Genomic DNA, 25943 nt, shown 5'->3' on the forward strand with positions numbered 1-25943 from the left:
TCCAAGGGCCCAGATCAGACACTGGACATCACCTCGCTGCAGAGATTCTGCTTACAAGCAAACCCGCCCTCGGTAGCAAGCAGGGAAAAGCAGACACAGGGGGAAAGCGAGTGAGAGTGCAAAACCTGGAGAAGCAAATTAAAAGCAGAGAAAGGAAAGGCGGAGAGGGGAAGAGGAAAGAACCCCCAAGATCCAACGTAAAGGAAGGGGGAGAGGAAAGAAGGGTGGGGGCTGTCTGTCGGGCAGAGTGCCCCCATCGCGGCGAGAGGAGCGGGCTGCGGGAGGGGTACCTGGCGCGCCGCGGTCCCGGTCGCGGTCCCGGTCCCGGTCGCGGTCCCACCACGGCTCCTCCAGCGCGTCGCCCATGCCGCCCGCGCCGCGCCTGCGCCCTGCGCCGCCCCGCTCCTCGGGAGGGAAACGCCTGGACGTGCGTGCTGCGGCTTCCTTTTCTTTTCTAGTGGAAAAAACAGAAGAGAGAGAAAGAGAAAAGTAATTTAAACTGTTCCCCCCTTCTTCACAGCTTAATTGCCTCAACCCGGTTTCATGCTGTAAAATACCTATTTTCCTGGTCGGGGTAGCTCACGCAGTCTTTTCCGAGGAGCAGCCGGTGCCTGCGGAGGGTGCGCGTTGCTCGGAACGGGCGTTCCCGGCTGCGGAGCCCGCAGGGCGAGCGCGCCTGGCCCGCAGGACCGTCCCGCTCTCGGCCGCTGCAGCGCATCCCGAGCCCACGTGGAGCTGAAACCCGCCTAAGCACTGGCATTTCCCCTAAGGCGGCACTCTTATTCCGCGTATAAACCGCTCCAATGATTTTTCTCTCAACTTCATTAAGTATCCTATTTTTCCCCTTTGAGGATGCAGGTGGGTAAGGAACGTGCATGACGGAGATCCTTAGTGTTGTTCTACCCAGAGCTGCTAATGGACGTCACCACGCGATTTTCAGCCCTTGGAAACTGGACTGAAACTTGTGAATTTCCGCACTCGCGGAGTACGTCCGACCCGTGGCACATTAAAGACTTTGGGGGAAGCCACTTGGAAACCAAACCCGCATCTGGCAGAGCAGCGCAGCTTTCTGAAAACCGAAAACATTCCTATGTCCGGCAGAGCGGCCCCCCTGCCCTGCGGCAGGACCGCGCGCGCCGCTCCCTCAGCGGCTGCTCCTGCCGCGCTTTGCGGCCCGCGCGCTCTGCCCGGCCTGCGGGGAGGCGGGACGGCGGCGGGGAGGCGGGCAGAGGGGCCGGGGAGAGCGGCCGGGGAGGCGGGGAGAGGGGCCGGGCAGGCGGGGAGAGGGGCCGGGGAGGCGGGGACGGCGGCCGGGCAGGCGGGGACGGCGGCGGGAAGGGGCCGGGCTCCGGGCGGAGGGCCGCGGGCAGGAAGCGCCTGCCGAGCGCGCTTTACGGCCGGGCGGGCGGGCACGTCAGCCGCTATGGCGGAGGGAGAGGAGGCGCCGCCGCCGCCGGGCAGCTGGTGAGTTCTGGGCATGTGGGTCCGCGCTGCCCTCCGCAGCAGGGACCAGCGGAGAGGGGCCGGAGCGCCCCGCTCGCCGCCGCTCTCCCGCGGGACCCGCAGCGCTCGGGGCGTGTGCGGGTCGCGCCGGGAGCCCGCCCGGAGCCCCCCGCAAACGCAGCCGGCGCTCGGCGGCTCCGGGTCCCCAGAGAGGAAGGGGCCCGTCAAAACACGGGCGAGACACAAAACGAGGGCCATGGCCAGCCTGGAGCCTGGCGGACGCTCCAGTTTAAAATGACAGCTTTAATATGCGGTAGGAGCTGCTCCAGGAGTCTGCCTGGAGCTGCTTTGTTCAGTTCAGCTTCCCCTTTCGCTGCATTCCTGCTCTCAGGAACAGGTGATAGCAGTGGGTCCTGCCTCGTTGTCTGAACGATTTTGCTCACCACCTTCCTTCAGCACAGCTATCACTTATAATGGATTTTACGTTGAACCCCTAGGACAAGAATAGAGACTATTTCTGGAGCGTGTATAGGATCATTTTGATGGTAACAGTGATGTGATTTTAGTATTTGTTGCATGCGTATTCACTCAAGATTGCCGAGGCTTAAATAAACATTGTGTTTAAACACTGAAGCTATTCTTACTGCACCAAATATCTCCGTTTGTGTCTTCACTTTGTTTTTGTCTTTGCGCTTCTGCATTGCATGTGATTTCTTTCTGTGGCTCTGTGCCACACCAGTGCTCTTTGTCCTTTCCACGTATATACTTTCCACGGAATTACTTTACAGACCTGATTTTTGTGATAGTTTCCAATCTGAGTTCCAATCATTTCCAAGCTGTTTTTGCTTTTAGGCTGTATGTGATGTGGCAGATCCAAAGTTTCCTGCAGACTGAGCCTAGCTATCTTTTTGCTTAGTTATCTCACTGTAAAGAAGCCAGAATACACAGGTGTGGGTGGAATTCTTCTTTGTCTAATTTGGTTCTACAAACACAACTTTTGGTTAAAACAACTTAGTATCATTAAGTTGAAAAAGAAAGTTAGTTGGTGTAATTTTTTATTCTTGTGTTTTTTCTTTTAGTTACAGCCTCAAAATTTATGAAGCTCTTTCTATAAGCACAGTATTTCATAAGCATTATTTCTAAATAAAGACCTGACTGTTGGGCCATTTAATTACAAAGTGAGGGATGGACTCCCTGACAGTGCACTCTTGACACTTTGAAATATAACCCTGGACATTGAATAAGAACCTTAAATACCTCTGAAAAAATACTTCAGATTACTTCCATTACTGATATTGGAATAATATTGCTGTCTTCCACACCACAATCAACTTCTCTAGAAGCTGTTTTAAAGATGAGGATGAGTGTGTTTCCAGACAGGTTTCAGGGCACAGCCTGCATTGTTGGTATTCTAATTGGCAGCTTCAAAACTATAGTCAATTTTATATGCTGATGGTACTAGAAAATGCAAACTTGAAGGCATTTGTTAAAACAGATTTAAGTCTTTATGGGAACAATTATAGAGTTTTATGCTTAAATGCTATATTATTATGTGACGGTGCATCCTGTTAGTAGAGGTGTATGTTGTGAATGACAAAATTGCATTCCTTATTGCTTGCTTAGAAACTTCATGTGTGTTTGGGTTTTGGGTTTGTTTTCCTGTTTTTGGTTTTTGTTTAAAAACCAGTTTCAGTGGAATATTGACTTTTTCATTTATGGATTTAAAGCGTTGTCTTGTATTCATATTTCAATGCTGTGAACAGTTGTTGTTGAAAGAGCTTTTTGATATAAATTATTACACTATCATATTTTGAAGTATATAAGATTTCAAATTTTAAAAATACCAAACATATAATGATAAATATGTATGTCTGAGCTCTACTGGGTGCAAAACTGGCAGTGCTGATCCCGTGTCCTCTCTTCACTTCCTTAGGAGGATTAAAAGGCAGATGGAGTTTTGTGCTCAGAGGCTGTTGCAGCAAACTGAGAGTGTAGAATCCAGATGTGCTCACTAACATAAAATTCCCTGTTTGTTTTCTCTGTGTCAAGTTGTCATGTGGTGCTAGTATAAGTGATTTGGGTGGAGGGAAAGTGTCACAAAGTAATTATGAATTAAACCCCTCAACATCTGTACTGACTGCTTGGTGTTTTGCTCAACAAAAATCCGGGAACTCTGCCACTGCACAAAAAAAATTAAAAAGAAAACCCAGCATCACCACCACCCCAAACGCATGTATAGAGAAAGATGAGAGTGTAGGTTTGTTCCCTTCAGTAAATATAGTTATCAACACTTTAGGTTTAAAAATTAGCAAAATCAGTTAGACCTTGTTTGCTAAATGTTTCTTTTGTGCTATTTGGCATATACTCAAAAGCTAATTTGAGAAATTGCTGGCACTATTTTGTTCTGGAAGACATATCTGTCCAAAGCTAAGAATGCTGTGAAACACAAAGGAGGCAGGCTGCTTTCAAACTGCTGTAAAATATTTTTTTTTTGTCTGCTTATTTGATTATTTTAAACATAATTTCTGTCAATGCAATACATCTAGTCAGTCGACTGTATAGACACAAATAAGATGGCTTGTTATTAGTTAAAATGTTTGTAGTTGGAAGTTATTGATTTTTCTCGCCTCATTTATCAAAGAAATCAATGGTTTGGACCTTGTTTTTCTTTTTGGATTTTGAAACAGATTAATGGTTATGAATTAATTTGTAAAACCTCTTTGCAGATGTTTATTTAATCCTCAAGCTTGATCAATTAGTAATTTTTAAGATCTGTACTTGGGAAATCAGGACCTGAAGTAACTAAATATAACTGTAACCACAGATGGAATTGTTCCTGTATATTTAACTTTGCATTGGAACTCATTTTACAGGTCCCGAAATGCACTGCAACGCCCTAAGACAACAGGGTGACAAATGTAGTTTCCATATATCTTTCACATTCTCACAGTCTGGCTAATTAATACTTGGAGCCATAGTATTTCTTCTGAAAGTCCATGAACAGAAAAGTCCTTTCCAGTTAACCATGAAATTGAAGAAAAAATGTCAGGGAATTGTTTTTCTGCAGAATTCTGTTGGAGAATAAATGATGGTTCAGTGGTGTGCTGGATACAATGGATATTTTGAAGCAAATGTGAGTGATTGATTTTTTGTTTGTTTTCAGTAGGGAACAAACACTCATTAATTTCAATTCAATATAGCTCTTGTTGAGGCTTTTTCCTGGGAGTCAGGAAAATCCTGAATTAAAAGTAGAAACCGTAGTAATACCTTCTGTAAAAGTATGTAATTGATTGTAGTATTCTTAACACTTTATGTAGTTTATTGATCAATTACTATTATCTTTTTCCTGCTGTTCACATTCCTACCCTTTTAATCCCTTCTCTAGTATTTGTGAGTGATAATTACCAAGTATCTCCGTTGTATATAAATAATACTTGGGAATTCCAAGCTGAATTCCCAACAGTTTTATCAGTTTTTCTTACCACCAGCTTACACATCTTAAGTTAAAAAAGGTCCTGTTTAATGTCTGTGAAGACAGCCTATTGATTATAATATGTCACCAGACCAGCATGAATGCAAGAGATTCTTCTGAAAGTATGGAAATTTACTGCAGATGCATTAATAGGAGCATTTTGTATTATGACATTTTGAACAGTATATTATGCGGGAATTTACCTTTCAGGCCGTGGCTTGGGTGTAGGCTGGAATTCCATGCATCTAACCAAAATTTTGAGTAGCACCTAGGGGCAGGCAGTGAAGCCATGTCAGAGCAGAAAGTACAGGTGTTCAGGTCTGGACGAGTTTTCATACAGGAAGAAGTGCTGCTTTCTGTTCAAAATAAGTGTAATAATTGTCCATGTGAACAGAAGATTTCCTAGCTGCTCTTCACTCATGAAAGACAAGGATCCAGATTGCTAGCAGTTCAGTGGAATATTTATGGAACAACTGACAGAAATAAGGTAAAACACAGCAAGTGGACATGTGTTTAAGTATTGAAATCACTTTCACGTTTTATACTTTGCAAGTTAGCCTGAATAGAAAGTTTATTAGAAAATAATTTACTTATCTTTGAGAAGTCCTGACTTACAGCCTGTGAGCAGTCTTGCAGTTGATGATGGAAATGAGCACCTAATTTAATCACAGCAGAGCAGAGCATTTTTCCCGTGTGCCGTTATTTCACTTAACTCCTAGTTGGTAATACATCTCATCTCTTCACGTGGCAGATGGGCATGTCAGTGTCTTGCTTTGTGAGGTGAAGTAGTAAAGCTGGCATTTGCCTCTCATCTTTACAGTGTAGAAAAGTGGGGGTGACAGCACTTGGAAGAAGTTTTTCCAAATGGTAATACATTGTCAAGCAGCAGAAGACACATTTGCAGATAACATGTTGAAGTTGGTGTTACATGCACAGCTTCTTGTATGCTGGATACTAGTAACAGGTAGAATATGTACTTGTGGATTTGTGAAACTTTGCCAGGTGATTCTGTAATTAGTGTAGATGTAATTTTGAATTTTCAAGTAAAAATTACTTTTTTATTCTCAAAAGACTTTCTTTGGGTGGCACAGAAACAAAGTTAAAGTATTACAATTTAAGACCTTTCTGCTTGAAATGGACCGTGTAGGCAGCTGTTGCGTTCATTTCAACATACCTGTTTAATACTTGGATGTAATTGTAGCAACTAGTTGTAGTTCAAGACCTGGCTGTTGTTCTCTAGTCTGTTTTTGTACACAGTGTTCACAGAAATGTGCAATGTGTCTAAGAGCAACTCATTCTCTCCAGCTGCTGCTTGATGTTGGCTTCTGTGGAAGCTAGATCATCCTCAAGTTCATGCAGTTCTGCTGAGAGTTAGGAGGACTCTGTGTAAATGTCCTGGAAATACTTGATTTTTATTCAAGGCTAACTGATCCATTCATTTAACTTTTCAGGCATTGACCATTATGTGCACAACTGGGCAACAGGATAGGTGATTGAAGTGCAAGTATGCATTCATACTCTGCTTCCCCTCTGTTTCTGTCTCAGGAAAGGGATTGGCAACCTGTGCAACCTGTAGCCCCATACAAAACAGATTTGGGTTTTTTCTCTTTTTCTGTTTTTTTTCTTTCTTTTTTTTTTTCTTAAAGTGTGAGAGAATAAGGCAAGTCATTCTCTTTGTAATCTATGCTTTCTTTCATCCAGATTTGCAAAACTACTTGAAAAAAATTGAGTTGTGCCCCAGTGTATATTAGAAATATGATTTAAAATGCAGACCAAAACATAGTGACAAAGAAACTGGCTGATGCAATGCAAAGAAAATGCTTACTCTTCAGACCTGTAAATACTTTGAGAACTCTTGAGTAAAGCTAGCTGAATATTTGCATACCTTCTTCCATGTCTGAGATTTTAATATTTTCGTCGTAAAGGATATTATTTAGAAAATCAGAAATGTGTGTTTGAAGTTTTCAGGAGACCAAACTTGTGAACTTTTATATCAAGGAGTTAGTTGTGAATATATGGAAGTTAAAGTAGACAAGAGTTCAACAGCTGACTTTTTTTTTTTTTTTTTTTTTTTTTTTTGTGGCTATTTGAATTGACTGCATAGTAGTCATGGAGTAATTGACAATTATCCTGATAACACTTTAACATCTGTTACTCTGTGTGTATAAACAGATGCGTCATTCACCAGGAATACATCTTCCCACATGATTTTCTATCCTGGAAGACAATCCTGTTCTTTGTTTTGCTCTTGCTACAAACCCCCTGGATGTGTGTTTAATGTACCAGGTATCTGAAGCAAAGTCTTAATGCAGATGTCAGAGCAAGTAGAGAAGAATTAAGAGCATATAGCAAGGGAGAAGTTTTGCCTACGGGACCTATGTGTCACTGCCATTGCTATTTTTCCAGTGAACCTGTTTTGCCACTGCTCTGCTACGTGATATTGAAATCCTGAAATCATCAGATGTGATTCTCCCATTACTGACAGCATGGAAACATTGAACCAGTCTGCAGAAGCTGTCAGAGAGATTGTAAAGTAATCATTCCTGAATGCTGAATTCCTTCTTATCTATAATGCTTGTGAACTTTTGTTGTCTTACTACAGCAATCGTCATTAGTGTTTGTCTTGTATTTGTATTTTTCTACTCTCTATAATATTAACGTTTTTGCGTATGTTAATTCAGATTTGTGCATATATCCACACTTGAAATGCTACAACTGTATAGTTAAATAAATTTGAGTTTGACTAAAAAGTCTTTTCCCATTTCAGGGAAGGTGAGATTAAAAGCTTACTATTCTAAACCTCTGAAATAAGTGTTCTGTTTTCTAGGACATCTAATATTTTATTTAAAATAACTCCACCATCTAATTTAGGTGTAATATTTGCTTGGTGTGTGAAAACTTGCTGAAATTGAAATTTGCTGAATGTTGTAAACTGCAACTAAATTTGCATTTTTATGATTCATTTTGCAGTCTTGTCACTTAATGAAAACAAATAAGCAAACTTCTTTTTTCTTGTATGTAAGTTGAATGGAATTACAATTTGAACGAGCAGCATTAAAGTAGAGGAATAAATAACATTTTGCAAATATTTATTTTTAGTAATTTCCAAGTTGTCTTATACCTTTGCTTATGTGTGGGATTTGCCTGACAGTAGCCTTCAGTCTATATAAACATTGAAAATAGTATAATTGTTTTTTTAAATTACATTTCATTATTTTAGGATAAAAGATCTTGCAGATGCTCTAGAAGAAGGAGGTTGTGATCTTGAAACTGTGAGAAACATCATTCAAGGAAGGCAGTTGCCTGCTGATCTAAGGGCCAAAGTCTGGAAGGTAAATATGAGCTTAAATCAAGAAGCAGGAAATACCTGAAGTTATATTTCATTTGAGGTAAAAGATTTAATTGCCAGGGATCTCTACAGGAGAGATGTAGTACTGGAATTTTAATATGCATCTATGTTGATTCAGTTTAAGAATAGTTTTGTTTTTTAGTTGTTTTTTTTTTTTATTTTTTTATTTTATTTTACTTTTTTATTACTGAGTTCAGTAATTGAACTACTGCAAAAAGACACTAAAATGTTTAGAGGGCTTTTTATTTTTTTCAGATTGCACTTAATGTTGTAGGAAAGGGGGACAGCCTAGCATCCTGGGATGGCTCCTTAGACCTACCTGAGCAGAGTATAATTCATAAGGATTGCCAAGAGCTGATTGGTAAGTTCTGTTACATTTAGATCCTCAGTTTGAAAACTTCTGTATTCTCAGTTGTCTTAAGACTTTGTTTCAATTAAATTTTCTGAATGTTGTTTACATTTTGGAGGAAGCTTTGAGGAAGAAGATGAAAGACCAGATAAAAATCAGTAAGAAACTGTAAGAAAACAATAGTATCTTACCTGTACACAGACTCTGGGAGGGTGACATCATGGGAGTTCAAAGTATTAGTTTGTAAATTATAGTTTGCATAGTCAGAAAGCTTTGTGAGATGAAAAAATGGTAATTGTTTTCTAAGATCCATCTTTTAAAGGAGACATTCTTTATTTAGTGTCCTTCAAGTTTTTAATTGTGGAAGGTCTGGTTCTTAATCTGAAAACCTGTTGTAGCATGAAAATACATATAGCATTTGAGAGAAAAAATATATTAAACATTTTAGACTTCAAAAAGTATTTTAAAGAAAGATTATTGTTAATAGCATTTTCAGCAAAAATCAAAGGCTGTGTTTGTGCAAGCAAGGAGCTGCCAGGACAAAGGAAATAATAATCTGGTCTGTTTGCAGAGAGCTGCAACTGGATCTGCTTGGCAGCTCATCAGAGAATTGGTCAAACCCCTGGCATGATGCAACAGCATCAGTGAGCACTTGATGGAATCAATGCTGACTCATAAATCAGGATACGTCTCATGACTTCAATAAGGGAATCTTCCATTTTATTGCCTATCACTTTATTTATTCTTGTGCAATTGAAATTTAGGGCAGAAGATGGGCTGGTGCATGCATACATACCTGCCATTTCTGAAATGCAGTTCTACACTTTCTAGCCCTGAAATCTAGTAGGAGTTATTTTCCTTCTCTCTGTCCTGTAAAGGAAAGAGATGGAGGTGGAATTTACACTCTCTTATTTAATCATAGTCTCTCTTCAGGAAGATGCAAAATGTCCTGATTATATCCATAACATACAAAATTAAGCATTTCAGTGTCTGATAGTTCTCTTTTTGTATTTATTGGTAAATATTTTGTGATATGTAAGGATTTAAACTGATAAAGGGAACAAATGTAAAGTTACTTCAGAAAGAAGGTTATATGGGGACTTCAATTTTTTGTTGAATTAAATGTCTCTATTTCAATGTTTTAGCAATTAGTCTGCAAATTTTAAGTATATCTTCAGTTGGCATGTGAGTTTTATGGACGATTTCATTTTTCTGAGAGGTACAGAAAAGAAATGCCAAATGTCGACTGGCTTGTCAGTATTCTTGATGGGAAAGTATTTGTGTAATAAAAAAATTTACTAACAGTAATGACACTCATGGTCTTGTTACTGAGAGGGAAAGATGTGTCCTAGAAATTTAATGCCACTATGTTACTGTAGTGTGTACAGCTCTCTTTCCCCCATCCTGGACATAAAAAAATGTTATTTATAAGTTAATGCTAAAATTTAAGTCTGTAAGCGTAGCTGATCTCAAACTTCTGATTTGGATAAATTTACATGTCAGTCAGCTTTTGAGGAATTGAAGGTATGGGTTGATCTGTGTTAAAATTGAAATGAATTTGTTGTAGAGTTGATCCTAAGTTGTGTGCTGAGCACACCAAATAGGAGTAGAAGAGGAGCATTCTGTGCATTGGAAGAATCTACCTCTTTCTTTTATGTAGATCCTGGAACCCACAAACTTCTTTTTAGATGTTGTTATGTTATTTAAATTATATTTAAATGTCTTATCCTACTGGTTTTATAAAATCACTTGTATTCTGATACCCTTTTTAATGCCTTTCTGTAAGAATTTAATCCAAATAGCCAGCTTTTTGTTTGGCTGGTTTTCTTGAGCTTTTTCCCCAGTCAGTTCCTATTGGTGCAGTTTTGCTATGAAATAATCTCATCCAATTTCTTTGAAAAGCCTTTAACACAGTTTATATGACTGTGCCTATTTCAGACCAGCTGTCAGTGCCAGAAGAAGAGAAGTCAGTATTAACTTTGGATATTGAGTCTGTTATTACCTTTTATTGTAAATCACGCAATGTTAAATACAGTTCTTGCCTCGGCTGGATACATCTGCTCAAACCTCTGGTGCACCTTCATTTGCCCCGCAGTGATTTGTACAACTGCTTCTATGCTATCATGAATAAATTCATTCCAAGGTAAAACTCTTCATTTTCCATATGTAATTGGCAATAGAAGTATTCTCTGAAAGATATGCATGCTGGTTTTGGCTAGAGTAGCACTGTTCCTAGCCATGTTGTCAGATTCTTTCATATGATCATAAATTTCAGCACCTGTTGATTTGAAAACCAGGAGATGATGGAGTTGATTTAAGATACAAAGAGTTAGCTGACTGATGTGACTGATCTAGATTCAATATGCCTTTTAAAGAGCTATCCTTTCATGCAATATCAAAAGCATTTTGTATGAACTAATTCACATAGGTTGTGTGAAAGTGGTTTTTTATTTCCTTTCCTAGCATTTTTATATCTAAAATACTTCTATCCCTTCAGAAACAGTAATTCATAAGCACTAATTAAGTCACAAAATCTCTTTAAAAGTAGTTGATATTTTCCCTATGTTCTATTGAGTTGGGACTGAATTTTTTTTTAGGTTTCTAGGTATTTTTAATTACAAATACAAATTTGACCTTTTCATGTTGTTATGTAGGTACTCTCACTAAAGTTTTTATGTATGTTAGAGCACCATGATGCTTCAGCAAGGCTGTATAGTAATTAAAGATCTTAGTCTGATTGCCTGGAGAGGAGATTCCAGCCTGGCTGATGGATATGTGCCCAAAATATGAAAACTGCACGTTTGCTGTAGTGGCAGGAAACAAGCATTTATCAGTCCTGTTACTTGACTCAGCTCGTGTCCCTTTCTGCTCTGAAACGCTCTTGGGCTCTGTGAGCTGTTTGGGATAGTGGCAATATGGCCACACAGCCCTGGTGCTTTCAGCTGCACAAGGCTTGCAGAGTATTTGAGCTTCTCTGTAGGAATCTAGATGGTGTTTCAATGAGATGTAGACTGTTTCTGGGTTTTTTCTCTTCAGTGGGGAATGAAAGACATAGAAAGGCAATTTACCATAGATCAGAGAATCTCTGCTCCTTTGGTACTGTGCTAGACTTGTTTTGAGATTTAAATCTGCTTTAAATACTTACATAATGTGTCAAGCAGTATTTCATTCTGCTGCCTTGATAACTTAGTGGGAGTTTCAGTGTTTGTGGGTTTTTTGTTGGTTTGATTTGGTTGGTTGTTTTTTTGACTCTTGAGGGAAACTGACTTCATGATCCGTCCCTGTGAATTAAAAGAGCAATGTACAGGAAATTACATGATCACAGACACTAAAGAATTGCTACTATAAGTATGAAAGCTGCAATATTACAGAGGAGTTTATGTTTTCATTGCTACTTTTTAGGGACTGTTTTATGAAGGGAAGACCCTTTCATCTATTTCGACTGTTGCTTCAGTACCATGAGCCTGAGCTCTGCTCCTTTCTTGATACTAAGAAGATGACTCCGGATTCATATGCACTCAACTGGGTAATAAAGTGAAAGTAGGGAAACATAATGAAAAATATATTTCTGTTAAATTTAAGTACATGTTGCCAATTTATGGAAGAGTAATACATGCAATTAGAACTGCATATATTAAAATAAATTGTTTTAATATAGCATGGAGTTTTTGTCTTTAGTGTTTAGCATGAGGTATGAGGTCATGTTAATGTCACACTTTTATTCTGCTGGGTGAGTCCTTATTGAGCCACTGATATTAGGAACTTGTTGGCGTAAGGAAGAATGAGAGCAGCTGATGTACTCAAATAGCAAGAAACCCTGATGTTAGTTTTGATTGTGGTCAGCTGTATGTTGTAGATTTGGGTAAACATCAGTCTAACAGGTCTTTTAAAGCTGAAGTATGAATTGTTTTAGAAACCTCCCTGCTAAGGCATATATGTATGTCTTTTAGAATTTAGGCACATACATTTTACAACTTTTGAAGCATTAGTCATTTCCTCTTCAAAACTGCCTCAGATTAAATTGTGTGTAGTAGGACTACAACAAAATGTTTGTATTAAGGCTACTTAGTATATGTAATACAAAATCATGATACTGTGCTTGCACAGGCAAAGTCTGTAATTTAATAGGAAGGCTTTGACCCATTAACTTTTCTAAGTTCTTCTTTTATACTCAATGGCTATGTAAAATTTTTTTTCAACCCTGTGAATTTTCAGTTAAAGAACTGAAAATGAATTATTAAACTGTGAGGTCTGTTTTGGGGTTTTTTTTTTGTTTGTTCTTTTTTACAGCTGCTGCCAATTTTAGTGTAAAAACGTGTCTAGGAAAAGTTTTCACATTCTCAAAATCTGCTTTTTGCCAGTCTCATGAGCCTTCAAAAGAGAAATCAGATCCTTTTTTGTCACTTAATTTCAATTTTTTAGTAGAATTTTCCTTAGTACATACAAAATTCTTTGAAGTTGCTTATTTGAATTTTGGAACATAATTAGAATCTTCTCTCTGAAAGCTGGTATAGCTGCTAGTCCTCAACACCATGCTTCCTGGTGTACAACTTTAGGAAAAAAATCTTAAGTTTCATTTTATATAATGAGATTACAGTAAGAGTCTCTGCTTCTTCTGTGAAAAATCTGTCTGTATAGGTGTATCACTAATACTTAGAAATATATAATCAACATTCAGAGACCTGACATCATCATCTTGTTCATGGATGTTTTGTCTTTAGTTGCTTTTGAGTCAGAATTGAATCTATCTTTTTTATCTTTTGCTATAAAACTATACTAGGAAGTGTTGAAATATTCCATGATGGTGTTTTAAAACAGCTACCAAGCTTTTGAAAGCTATAGCTGTGTTGATACATTAGTGAATGTATGTGGAATTTGTGTGCATCACCAAGTTCAGTAAGACCCCAGTGAAGTTAGGTGGTATGCATTTGAGTTAGATGTGATTGTAAATCTGGCATCTGTGGTAAGAAGTTCCTACCTTTTATCTGCTTTGAACTTTGTATATCAGAGAAGATCTATTTTCAAGTGGTAGCATGGGAACAGGCAAAGAGTTTCTTAAGTGGTAATGAAAAATTTCTGATGCTTGCAAATGTTTAATTATTCAGTCATAAAGCATCATAATGTAATGCTAAGTAAGTGATGTTGTCAAACTAATGCACAACCATGTTCAATTAGTTCAATTCTACTGTGGAAAATAAAAATAATTATGTTTGCAGGATCCTTTCAAAGCCCTAATTGCTATGTTATTTGAGTAAATATATTCTCTTATGATTGTCTTGTTGGTATAATTGGTATTTAGCAGTGGCTGTGAGCTAAACAGTACTCCAGCTTGATTGTGTTATCTGTGGTTGAATTTGCAAGGCTGGCAGTGTACAGCCAGCTTTGCCTTCATAACAGTAATTTTAAAGATAATCTGTAGTGTTGTGCACTGTTTCCATAAAAATTGGTTTAGAAGTTAGAACCATCCTTCAGTACACTGTGCAGATGTAGGTTTTATAATAATTTTATTGAGTTTATTTTCTTTTAGATATCTTGTATCTCTGGTAAATAAGATTGTTCCTGGTAATTGCTTTTTCTCACATTATTTTCCAAATTTTTAGCTTGGAAGCCTCTTCTCATACTACTGTTCTGCTGAAGTTACTCAAGCAATATGGGATGGATATCTACAACAAGCAGATCCATTCTTTATTTATTTCTTAATGTTGATCATCCTTGTCAATGCAAAGTAAGTGTATAGTTAATTCTTTGGGACATGCTTTGCTGACACTGCTTTAACCCAGGTTTGTTTCATTTTGGTTTTACTGACTTAATCTATGCCTGTGACTTTACTGTTTTCAGAGACGTTATCTTAGCACAAGAATCAGATAAAGAAGAAATGATAAGTAAGTACTTCTCTTACATAGCTGCTAGTGAAATATTTTCTATAAACTGCAATCCCCATTCATTACTGTTTTTTGTTGCTAAAGAGATTATTTCCATGTGAATTTTCTCCTAATAAGTCCCTTCACACACTTATTCTTTCTTACTGTTCTTTTGCTGCCCTGTCCTTGACCTTCTTTCCTTATTTCTTTTAGTACTCCCACACCTAGTTCTATACTTCAGTTTGAATACTGGAAACAATCACCAGAAACTGGTCTTTCTAAGCCCAAAGCAACTGCTGTCAAATCCGTTTTTAAATCCACTGAACTTGTTGCATTTTCTGGATTGTCTTCATGCACACTTGATTTGAGCCTAGTTAATTGTTTTTATAGAAAATGCTTTAAGTTTCAGTGGAAAATTTAAATAACTCTCGCCTTTGTATTTTTTTTTCCATACATAATACAATGTAACTAATAATCTCCAGTAGTTCAAAATGAGTGCTTAGAATTTTGTCTTTGCCATGTACTGCAGAGCTACACCCTTGGGTTATCCTGGACAGAGAACAGGTCAGAGCTCTTTAGAAAAGTAGCTGACTTAGAATTAGAATTGAAAGCTAAAACTATACACAAATAAGAATTTGGTAAAAAAAACACTTGCATAGAAGGTTCAAACATCTAGCAAAAAGCATAAGTTTTCTATGGATAAGGAATATTTCCTGTATCTTCACTTTTTGTCTGGAGAGTGGATCAATATTCACGTTTAGTCAATATACTAGATTGTTACGCCTTATTAAAAATAAGTTCTTTTATGATCTGTGTCTGAATTAGTGTTGCATTTATGTTGTTTGTCTGTCTCAGAATTCTTAGAAACATCACCAGCCAATTTTGATTTAGAGGACATAGAAGATCTCTTCTCTTTGGCACAATATTACTGTAGCAAAACTCCGGCTTCTTTCAGGAAGGTAATAAAAGTAATTTTGAAATTCTCTTATTTTTGGAGAGTATTTAAACTCCTACTGACATTTCATTGCAATTTTGAATATTTCATTGCAATTTTCTTTTTTAAAACATTTTTTTTGTGTTGTTACTTTGGTGGTATTTACTGTTAGGATCTTTGAAAGATTACGGTTAAGTGATATGTGAGAGAAGCTTCCTTGAAATATTCTCACTTTATGACTGATAATCTTATTTTCCAAATGAGGTTCTTATAAGAACTGATTAAGCTAAACTTCATATTGATACAATTGCATTGTAGTACACTATACAGCAGTATTTACAATAGTAAAGAGGAAAAAGTCTCGTACTATAGATAAATCTATTGTCACCTGCACTGTTTTTGCAGCTCTTCCTTACTCATGGTGTCTTAGTGAATGGATGAAATAAAAGTATTTGATAGCCTTTGCTCTCGGCTTGTATGTACTACCTCTGATGTGTGTAGACAGGTATGGGAGGTTTTCTTGTGGGAAAAAAACTAAACAAATACCAGAGGCACTGCATCATGTTAGCATGGTCAAAGTGGTGAACAGGCGTGTTTGTAATAGAAGTGCAGGCCTTGCCATGATTTTCAGAAAGAATTTTAGCTGATCAAAAGTTTCATTACTATGTGGATTGGATATGCATGTGTGGAACTTGATCTTTGCAATGGATATATTTTTATTTTAAACTTTCACACGTAAACACAATGGCTTCACTTAATCTTTTTTTTCCTTGCCTTATTAGGACAACCACAGTCTTTTTGGCAGCAGCTTGCTGGGCCTCAAAGATGATGACACAGACTTGAGCCAGGCTCTCTGTCTAGCAGTTTCTGTGTCTGAGATTCTGCAAGCAAATCAGCAACAAGGAGTCAGTATACTGAATTAACCTTCTCCCCAGTTTTATAGAAAAAGAAAATAATCAATCATTAACCACTAGTTTTAAATACTAACAGCACAAAGTATTTGCTATTTTAGAAAAAATATTTTTTTTGTCTTCAGGTTTTCTCCCTTGTAAATGATCTGCTGTCTTCAAAGCATTTGTCCTGTAACAGGAACATAGGGGAGCTTAAGACAGCTGATTTGAATTTGAGGAGTGTTAGCTGAAAGTAGTATCTCACTAATTTGAATTCCTTACCAAATGTAGCTACTGTAGAGGAAAATTTTAAACTCACTATTCAGTACCTTTGAGAAGAATGCACTTAAGGAGTATCTGTCTTTTGTCAATGAAAGGTTTAAATGAAAAAAAAGAAAATTGTTTTAACCTGTTTCAGTAAAAGTGAATTGGAACCATGGATGCAGGAACTTCACCAGAAATATTTAAGACCCATGCATGGATCATAATGTAGCTAGCTTACAGTGTTTCTTATTGACTACAGACTTCTTGAAGCAGTTTCCAGGCCCTAGTTTTGTCATGCATAGTTTGGTTTTTTTCCTCATCCAAATAAAGTATCTGTTTGTATCCTGTCCAAGTTGGTGGGGTATAAATCCATCCTTATGTGCTGTGCTGATCAGTAGTGGATTCTTGGATTGTCTCATACCACTATGCTTCCTCTCAGTAGAAATTATATAATTGCAGTTGGATGATCCTTTCCCATGCACAAGCTGATATATTAATGGAAAGCTGATACTAGAATACTACTGGTGGTCTGGTAACTGTAGAGAAAGTTCAGATTAACCAAATGAAGTAAGATGCTTTTTTATTAGTTCTTAAGCCCTCTGAGCATTTCCTGTAGTATTGGAATTAGTATAAGAATGTAATTGAATTCTGTCAATAATTATGCAATTTTAAAATGTAAAAATTTCTCTTTCAGGAAGGAGTGAGATTCTTTGTAGTGGATTGTCGTCCTGCAGAGCAATACAATGCTGGCCATTTATCAACAGCATTTCATTTAGACTCAGATTTGGTTTGTATGCTTTTTGTTTCTCTACTGGTATTTGAATTCTAACTGAGATAGAAGGAGAGAGAAATGCCTACCTTGAAAAATAAAGTATCCTTAATTTAGGCTCCAGTCTGTGGACTGCAGTGTCTACCTATGTGATAAGGTTTCAAAAATTAGCTTCTCCAAAGGAGATGGTGGAACTATCATTTTACTGAGAAGTTTAGTCCTTAATGACATTAGAATTTGGGATTCCAGACTTCCTTTCTTTGGTTGGGAATGGAAACCCATACAGACTAAAGACTATACATTTCTTGGAGGAGAAAAGCCTTTTGTGCGTCCTAATTTCCAGTGAAAGGTGTAATTAATTTTAAAAAAGAGCATTTTTTTGTCTCTTTTTTTGCCTCAGCCAGTCTTATTACAATCTGCTTTTACAGGGCATGTATCTTGAGGAGGATTTGGTTGCTTCTCTAAAATTTTTGCTGTACAATATGAAAGAGAAAGTGCATTAATTTTGGTACTGAGATATGCTATGAATTAATAACTTCAATAAAGATTTTGTACTTTCTATTTGATGATGAATTCCTAATTGAACATTCAGTCGTAATTGTCCTTTTCCCCCCCCAAAATCACTTCCATTTCAGCAGTGTATTCATCACTTCTAGATTAGCCCTCAACTATTTTACTTCAAGTAGTTTGTGGAAGCTGTATGGAATGATTTATTTGGATATACATCATAAAAGACTTGTATACCTTAGTTAAGTTCAATCCTGCATCTAATATCTTTACCTCTCTAATTAAAATTATGCATTATTTGGTATTATATGCAGATATGTAAATATAATATTAAATATAATTACATAGGAGAGCGAAGGAGGCTGAAGGGCAACCTTAGTGCTTTCTGTAACTATCTGAAGGAGGTTGTGGCAAGGTACTATGAAATTAATGCAACATGAAAGTTGCAAAGACTTGTTTCTGTATTACTTGATGCCTTCAGGAGTAAACTAAGAAATGCTTTCCTGGGGAGAGCAAATGGGGTGAGGAAGTAAAGGACCATTCACAGTGTTCTTTAGGTAACATGAGGTCTCTGTCAGGTTCCCTGTGTGTGACTTGCACAGTGCTGATGTTCCCTTGCTTGTGCTCAATGAGTTGTAACCATTCTCAAAGTTTGTCTCCTTTCACATTGTGTTACAATTTCTTGGTGTCAGTGTTTTTTGTTTGTTCATTTCACAGATGCTTCAAAACCCATCAGAATTTGCACAGTCTGTAAAATCTCTGTTAGAAGCACAAAAACAATCTATTGAGTCTGGCTCCATAGCTGGTGGGGAACATCTCTGCTTCATGGGAAGCGGCAGGGAAGAAGAAGATATGTACATGAACATGGTGTTAGCACACTTCTTACAGGTACTACTAAATTGCCATTGATTTAACAGCTGGAGTAAAGGGGGTCTGCCTGTGTCATTGATGCTAAATGGCAAAGCATTTTCTGCTTAAAATCTGAACTGGTTTTTACATTACTTGAGTTCAAAGTTTTTAGTAAACAAACCAATGTGTTTCATTATCATACTTGCCAAACTCATTCCACAGGTTTTTTGCTCTGATCAGAATTATCTTTTCTGTTGCAGAAAAATAAGGAGTACGTAAGCATTGCCAAAGGAGGCTTTATGGGTAAGCTTATTAATAATGAAATTTGACTTGAAAAATCTTGGTATCTTCACACTGTTGGTATTTTTGAGGCTTTTGCTAAAAACCATTTAAATGAATAGCAACTAGATCTCACTTGTCAAGTTTTTGTTTTGTGTAAGAACAGGCTGTGCACTTACACATTTGTGGTTAGCTCTTATGGCTTACCCAGATTTCTGAGTCATGAAAAATTAATGCAGGAATTGGGGAAATTCCCTCTTCCAGCTCAGCATTCTTGATGTTTTAACCACTGTAGATTGCAGATTCATATGAAGATGCAACTTCATAATTACTATTAACTGCTGTTTTGATTTCTTAAATCAGGGTTCATAATTCTACAGTTGATGTTGCTGGAAATAATCAGGCTCTACAACAGTGGAGAGATCTGTGCTACAATATGACATTATTAATGATACAATTAATTCATATGTTTGGTGTTATAAGAGCTGTCTTCAAGGTCAAAGCAGTGATTTATTTTTAGTTGCTGCTTTATTCTAAATGTTTACTAAAATAATTAGTATATTAGGTAGATAAATCGGCATTAGATAATTAGGTTATCTTAATGCATTTGTATTACTGAAAGAAAAGCCAGGGATTATTGTAGTGATTGCTGAATTTATCTATTTGATTGAATTGTGGGGAAAAAATTGCTCCTGATTATAGTCTTCGGTATATACAATATTTTTATCAACAGACTAAGTCCAGTGTAATTCTGAATGTTTTTAATGGCCGTTTAACAGCCCTCCAACAGCACTTAGCAGATATCAATGTGGAAGGACCAGAAAATGGATATGGCCACTGGATTGCTAGTACCTCAGGCTCAAGAAATAGCATAAGCTCTGTTGATGTAAGTGAAATTTTTGTGTGTTACAGTGGGATGGGAGCCCTAGGTGTCATGTGTTTGTTCTTCACATTCTTCATTCTATTCCATAAAATGCATTATTGCAAGTCATGACTGTTTTCACTTGTGTGTTTAATTTCAAACTATGATCACAGTCTAGTCATAGGTGACCTAAACATTCTTATCCTCTTAAGGAGAAGAGTTTGTAGGTAAGAACTTGCTGTAGTCATTCTCCAGCAGCATACATGTAATAGACAACTCTTTCCCTGGCTCTTACTCACTCTAGGAATAAGTTACTATAAAGTGGCATACAATTTCATGGCAAAGCTCAAAACTGTATCTTTTCTACAGCTGATATATTGTGTGTGGAATTTAGCTTTTAATTTAGATGTGGTGTATCACTAATAGGATTCCTTTGTCTAGATGTCCATAGCAGAGTGCTCAGTAATATAGTTTATCAAGCTTGCTTTATGGGATGATATTTCTTCAGTCACATATCATTGCTGTTATTTGATAGAACGCTAAAGAAATACTCAGTTGTGTAATTAAGGTTCTACTGAGTACCAAAAAGTAAATTGCTGTTTTGTAGTCTGTTTCCCTTTTAATACATTCATTGAGATGAAATAACATACTTTTATGTGATTAATCCTGAGATGAGTTCCTTTTACAGGGTGATTCTCCTAACGGTTCAGGTGATGGGAAAGGAATGAAATCCCTAGTGAATAAAATGACTGTTGCTTTGAAGACTAAATCTGTGAATGTGAAAGAGAAAGTTATCAGTTTTATTGAAAATACATCTACTCCGGTAGACAGGTACGTCATTTATATTTCACTGTGCATTAGCTGGGAGAAGTGACTTCCTATTTCATGTGGCTGTAAGTGTGAAAACAGGGCTAATTAGGAAAAAGTTGTCTTCCATATTCAGTTTTTTCATTTCCCATCCCTACCCTCCTCACAATTTTATCATGGCCCAGGGAGCCTACTGTGTTCCTTAGTATTGGAAGGCTAATGTGGGTCCCTGCTGCCTTGAATGTTAATCTAGAATTTGTCATTTAATTTAACTTCTTATAATGTGTCAATTCTATGTTCAGTCTGAAAGTGAACAATGATTTCGCTTTTATTTCATTTCCTCCCCATCCTGACTCTGATGAAATAGATGAATGACAGTGGGATTCTGGACAGGTTCTTTTGGTTGGTTGGTTTTGTTCTGTTTTGGTTTTTTTCACTAATACATCTTGCCAAATTCAGTTTACCTCTTTTAAAGATCTTGATTTTTTTCAAAGCTGCTTTTCAAACTCGGAATCAACCGTTGTTTGGTTTTTGTCTTCAGGTACAGCAAAGAATGAGAATGTGCAAGTAGACTGAGGAACACTTTCAAATTTGGAAGTGATCATTCCAAATAATTATCTTAACTAAATACAAGAATAACAGCTTTAAATGAAACTTGTTGTAGTTCTGTGAATTCCAGCCTTTGAAGGTGCAATGTTGAATACTAGGACACTGGTATTCAGGAATCCCAGAGACCTAGCATTTGTTCGATAGCTGGATTTAAAATACGTACCAAATGAAGAGTAGTTTTTAATAGTCTTTTACCTCAAATCATTCCTTCTTTTTGTGTTTGAGAATGTTTTTCTAAATTACTATTATTACTTTTATCTCGCCATTAGAGGCAGAAAATTCTTAAATAGTGTTTGGTAACTTCTGCTGTGTGAAGAATTAAACTGAATGAATGTGAAGATTTAAATGGAAAGAGGGTAGATTTAGGTTAGATATTAGGAAGAAATTCTTTACAGTGGGGGTGGTGAGGTGCTGGTTGCCAGGGAAGCTGTGGCTGCCCCATCCCTGGCAGTGCTCAAGGCCAGGCTGAAGGAGCTTTAAGCAGTGTGGTTTGGTGTGAGGTGTTCCATGCAGGCAGAGCGTGGAGCAAGATGGTCTTTAGAGTCTCTTCCAAGCCAGGCCATTCTGTGAAATCAAGTCATGCTTACACATACGCCATAGGCAGTATACTGAATGCATCCTTTAGTCGATTTTTTTGCAAATACTTCTTTGCCCTGTGTCCAGCTTTCATGAAGCCTTGTTTTTATTTACAAGCATCCTTCTTGAAGAAGATCTGTTGACAATATAGGGAATATCAGCTGTTTATCTTGGTTTTTCATTTACATTTTTTTAATTCTTTTATTCTGTCCTCTGCCTCAATGTACTGTAGAATACCTTTCAATATTTCCTGGCCTGACAGAGCAAGCCTGGAGCGGTAAGCTTGATAATTAAGCAGTCTGACTAAAACCACCTTTCTCGTATTTAGCATGGCATCACAATGTTTGTAAGCATTGGTTACACTGACAAGATTGCTTGCATATTTTGATATTAATTTAATTTTTTGAAATTTATTAAAACTATTGCTTTTTAGTCAAGAGACTAAAGGAAGAAAAAGAAAGTATTGGCAGTGCTTTCTTCTCTTAGTTTCTGTTTTTTTTATTTCTGTTCTCTTCCTTACTATTGCTTTTTATGGATTTTTTTTTCAACCTGTCATTTCCTATATACGTTTTACTAGTAACCTGTAGTGGTAGAAGACACCAGGAGCAATTACTGAACAAATTATGGCTTAAGTAATTAAGTATATTTTCATAAAATATACTTAATTACTTAAGCCATAATAAAATATAATCAGAACTTAGATGTGACAGGGAACTCATATGGAAATTCTGTTGGAAGTCTAAAATTTTTACGCATCTTATCACTTGGTGACAGAAAAATCACTTTCATTCTGAAAGAAATGGACATGCTCATTACTGGGAAAAGAAAAATGATAAGTAAATATGCTTTGCAATTCTACCTCATCTTGTTCACATAACTATTACATTTCATGCAAATGTGGAGGCCCTTCACATTTGACTCACAGTGATGGTGATATTTATTTATTATAATTTATTTCACAAATAAAAATTGTGAATTGAGTGTTTATAAAATTACTTGTGGTAATTGAAGAGCAGCTCATGCATAATCACTTTGGAACTTTGGTTATACTTCAGGAGTTCTGTAGCTTTTGACTCACAGTGAAATGCTTGAAGATTAGTACTAGATAAATTATTGAAAATTTTTTAAGTGGGTTTTCAAGGATTTTTGACTAATTTTTCTTTCAAGTAGTTTGTTTATAATTTGAGCTGGGATTCACCCAAAACACCACAAAAAGGTGTTGTTCGTGTGAGCAAAATTGGTAGTAATATTCTGTAGAAGAACAGTGGGAATGGCCCAATAGCACATAGTATGTTCTGTTAATTAGAAATACTTAAAATCACAGGGATTATACTCCATGTTTTGTTGATCTGTTTCTAGAATATGGTAAGAAAGTGTTAGAAAAATAAATTAAATATATGGTGATTCTTTGATAAGTCAGAAATGCATGAATCTGTATTGGTAACCAAGATACACTGAGATTTTACTTTGGTGATTTTGTTTATTCCTTTCACTCCTATTGCAGATCTTCTTTCATTGGGTAGAATAAATTAGCTCACACTTTATAGCCCTAGAGTATTTTCTTACAATTCTAAAAAACCTAGAACGGCATTGTTTCTGTATCAATTCAATTATATCTACTTTGTGTTTATCACCAGGATGTTTCATTTGGCAGGTTTGCCACCAAAGGACATTGCATGCAATTTGTAACCATGTAATGGTGGCCTTCCATGTAAATAGGTTAAAAGGAATCAATTCCTAGTCTAAGACGTTACCTGGCTTTTATAAAGTAGCTTTTTACTCTCTTGTGTACTCTTGTCCTGACTAACTACAGTTGAAAACACCAGTGAGATCTACTCTTAGATCCTCTCTGTATAATTCAATTTGACATTATTTTAATGTGCTGCTTCTTACTCAATTGGTTCTGTATTACTAAAGCATATTTACAAAAGCCTCCATATGGAAGCACTGCCCTCTTGAATTGTCAGTGTCATTGATGCTTATTGCCTTAAACACTAATGAGCATGTTATTGTATGTTTATTTTTGTGCCATTGTAGATCACGTTTCTGTTTGTTTGGTTTTTTTAACTTTTCCTTATTTTGTTTAGATTAGTAAATTTTACCCATACAAAATGTTTTCTTTTCTAACTTTCAATTCTACTTTCAGGTATCCCTAAGTAATAGCATTAATTTACATGTTACTAAACCTGTTCCCTGACCAGCCTGGTTCTACAGTAGCATTTAAAGTGGAGTTTGTGAATGTACTTAAAACAGGAACCAAGGCTTAGGTTTGGTAGGAAACATAAATACACAGTATGGGGAAGGAGGTTATTGAACTGGACAAAAGGGACAAGCGGGTTTTTTGGCTTTGTTTTGAGTTTTTTAAAACTGCTAAGTGTTGCCAGATCTAAAGGCTAAAATTATGAACTGGGTTTTTTTTTCAGAAATTGCCTGTATTGTTGCTTTCTGAACTTTCAGGTTTTTCTCATATTTTTCAGGTATTCTGAACAGTTGAGGGCAAGAGCTTTTAATTCAGCTTTGACTATGTAATCACAGCATTCTGAGCTAGAGCTTTAAAATATCTCAGGATTTGAAATCTTACTGTCACACATAAAGACTCAGTTGTGTGTGTTTGTGTCATTTGATATGATCTGTGGAAGCAATTCAAATGTGATTTTTGACATCACATGAATATCACACTGGTGCGGGATTGTAGCAGTAGGAATTGTTTGAGCAAATATTTCAAGATTTGACTCAAGCTGGAAGTAATGAACAGGAAGTCAGGGTTTATAACTACCACAGATGGCTTGTAATAGCCCCTCTGTGTAGTTCTTAAGGCATTTTGTTATCTTTTGAGGAATTAACCAGAAAAATGAACTGTTAGTTAATATTAGTTAATAGTTAATAGTCTTAGTTAATAGTTAGTTAATAGTCTTTGATTTTTGCTTCATCTGAATTTGTCATCCTTGTGAAGTTGCCCTGACTATCCAGATATATTTTAGTTTCGTGCTAGAAACTCAGCATGTTGTCAAGTTTTCAGGTCTCTAACGTATGTTGCCATTTGAGAAGGTGAGCAGAAGTTGGGGCTTTTTAAAAACAAACCAGCATTTTTTCCCACTTTGTTGCACCAGTCAGCCTCACAAAGCGACTGAGCCATGTGCTTTCACTAACCAAGCTGCTTGATGGGTCACTCACTCTTCCTTGCAGGCAGCTTCATGAGAGCCTCTTGTCCTTCTCTGTTGCACAGCTGTGTTTACATTTTGCTATTATGTCACTGTGGAACTCAGACCTTCAGTTTGAAAGTTACTTTTCTTCTCCTGTCCCACATCTTCTCCTGTCCTTTTCATTGCCAACAGACATGTCAGCAGCAGTGACAGAGTAGGAAAACCCTACCGTGGTGTGAAGCCAGTATTCAGCATTGGAGATGAAGAAGAATATGATACTGGTACAGTAGAAAATTTTTCTTTTACCTAGATTAGCTTATTTATACAAAATTATAAAGTTGGACTAAATCAAGCAGTGTCTCATATCTTTTTCTTGCAATATGATACTTATCTATTATTGTTGTTCATGTATGTTATGGTAATGCCTAGGACAGACTCTCTTCAAATACACAGGAGCAGTTTAAATAAAAATAATTTGTGGTAAGCACCAAACAGCCAACAGGAAGAAATTTAAATAAGCAGATTTAGGGGATCTTTTGTCTTCACTTGTTATTTCTGAAGTAAAGATCTTTTTCTACACTTGTAAGCTGGCAATTGTTACTTGTTACCTTATTACTCACAACAGTAAGCACAGTTTAAAAGCCCTAGTTTAGCTGATATATCTTAGTTTAAATATCTAGTATTGTCAGTGAGTGTAATGATCTGAATTTGTGAAATATAGCTGGAGCGAGACTTTAAATGGCTAATGTGTACACAGTGTTTCAGACTTGGCTTTTTAGCACTGAATCTATTAATAATTTATTCATCTCTTGATATGCATGCAGATTGCTGTAAGAAAAAAAAAAACAATTTTTATTTAAAGTTTTTATCTAGTTGAAAAACTACAGGCAAAATTGGAAGACCACATATTTCATAAAGGTTTCTCTGAGAACAGTTGTAACATTAGAATGGTTCCAACCTACTGTTTCCTTGGTTTTGCT

At 37.0% G+C, this 25943-nt stretch overlaps 2 protein-coding genes and 1 long non-coding RNA gene across 14 annotated transcripts in view; 1 reads left to right on the forward strand and 2 right to left on the reverse strand.

The window, feature by feature from the left end:
- Positions 1-1195, reverse strand: part of CMSS1 (cms1 ribosomal small subunit homolog) — a 217674-nt gene extending 216479 nt beyond the window's left edge. For 3 of the 5 annotated variants that reach the window (XM_085588661.1, XM_085588671.1, XM_085588667.1), the window contains exon 1: positions 291-384. Coding sequence is in view for 2 of the 5 variants with exons in the window: in XM_085588641.1 (XP_085444767.1) it covers positions 291-454; positions 558-877 (484 nt within the window). In the remaining 3 variants the exon portion in view is untranslated. Of the gene's footprint in view, positions 1-290; positions 455-557 lie in introns of those variants that run through there. The other 2 variants (XM_085588641.1, XM_021545505.4) reach the window with 2 other exon arrangements.
- The window catches only part of TBC1D23 (TBC1 domain family member 23), a 34186-nt gene that overhangs the window by 2401 nt on the left and 5842 nt on the right, over positions 1-25943 (forward strand). The window contains exons 1-17 of one of the 8 annotated variants that reach the window (XM_085588613.1): positions 1394-1464; positions 1941-7448; positions 8136-8247; positions 8520-8625; positions 10552-10756; positions 12016-12139; positions 14214-14338; positions 14452-14495; positions 15330-15433; positions 16191-16313; positions 17257-17349; positions 18556-18726; positions 18948-18990; positions 19746-19852; positions 20517-20659; positions 22053-22097; positions 25156-25244. In XM_085588613.1, coding sequence (XP_085444739.1) covers positions 7402-7448; positions 8136-8247; positions 8520-8625; positions 10552-10756; positions 12016-12139; positions 14214-14338; positions 14452-14495; positions 15330-15433; positions 16191-16313; positions 17257-17349; positions 18556-18726; positions 18948-18990; positions 19746-19852; positions 20517-20659; positions 22053-22097; positions 25156-25244 — 1681 coding nt within the window. In that variant the 5' untranslated portion in view covers positions 1394-1464; positions 1941-7401. Of the gene's footprint in view, positions 1-1393; positions 7449-8135; positions 8248-8519; positions 8626-9184; positions 10757-12015; positions 12140-14213; positions 14339-14451; positions 14496-15329; positions 15434-16190; positions 16314-17256; positions 17350-18555; positions 18727-18947; positions 18991-19745; positions 19853-20516; positions 20660-22052; positions 22098-25155; positions 25245-25943 lie in introns of those variants that run through there. The other 7 variants (XM_085588626.1, XM_085588620.1, XM_085588631.1 and 4 more) reach the window with 7 other exon arrangements.
- The window catches only part of LOC146768559 (uncharacterized), a 30046-nt gene continuing 7608 nt past the window's right edge, over positions 3506-25943 (reverse strand). Inside the window, exon 2 of the long non-coding RNA XR_014957590.1 lies at positions 3506-11894. This is a non-coding gene — a long non-coding RNA (uncharacterized LOC146768559). The remainder of the gene's footprint in view (positions 11895-25943) is intronic.

The sequence above is a fragment of the Lonchura striata genome, chromosome 1, assembly GCF_050655825.1.
Source record: "Lonchura striata isolate lonStrDom1 chromosome 1, ASM5065582v1, whole genome shotgun sequence".
NCBI lineage: Eukaryota > Metazoa > Chordata > Aves > Passeriformes > Estrildidae > Lonchura > Lonchura striata.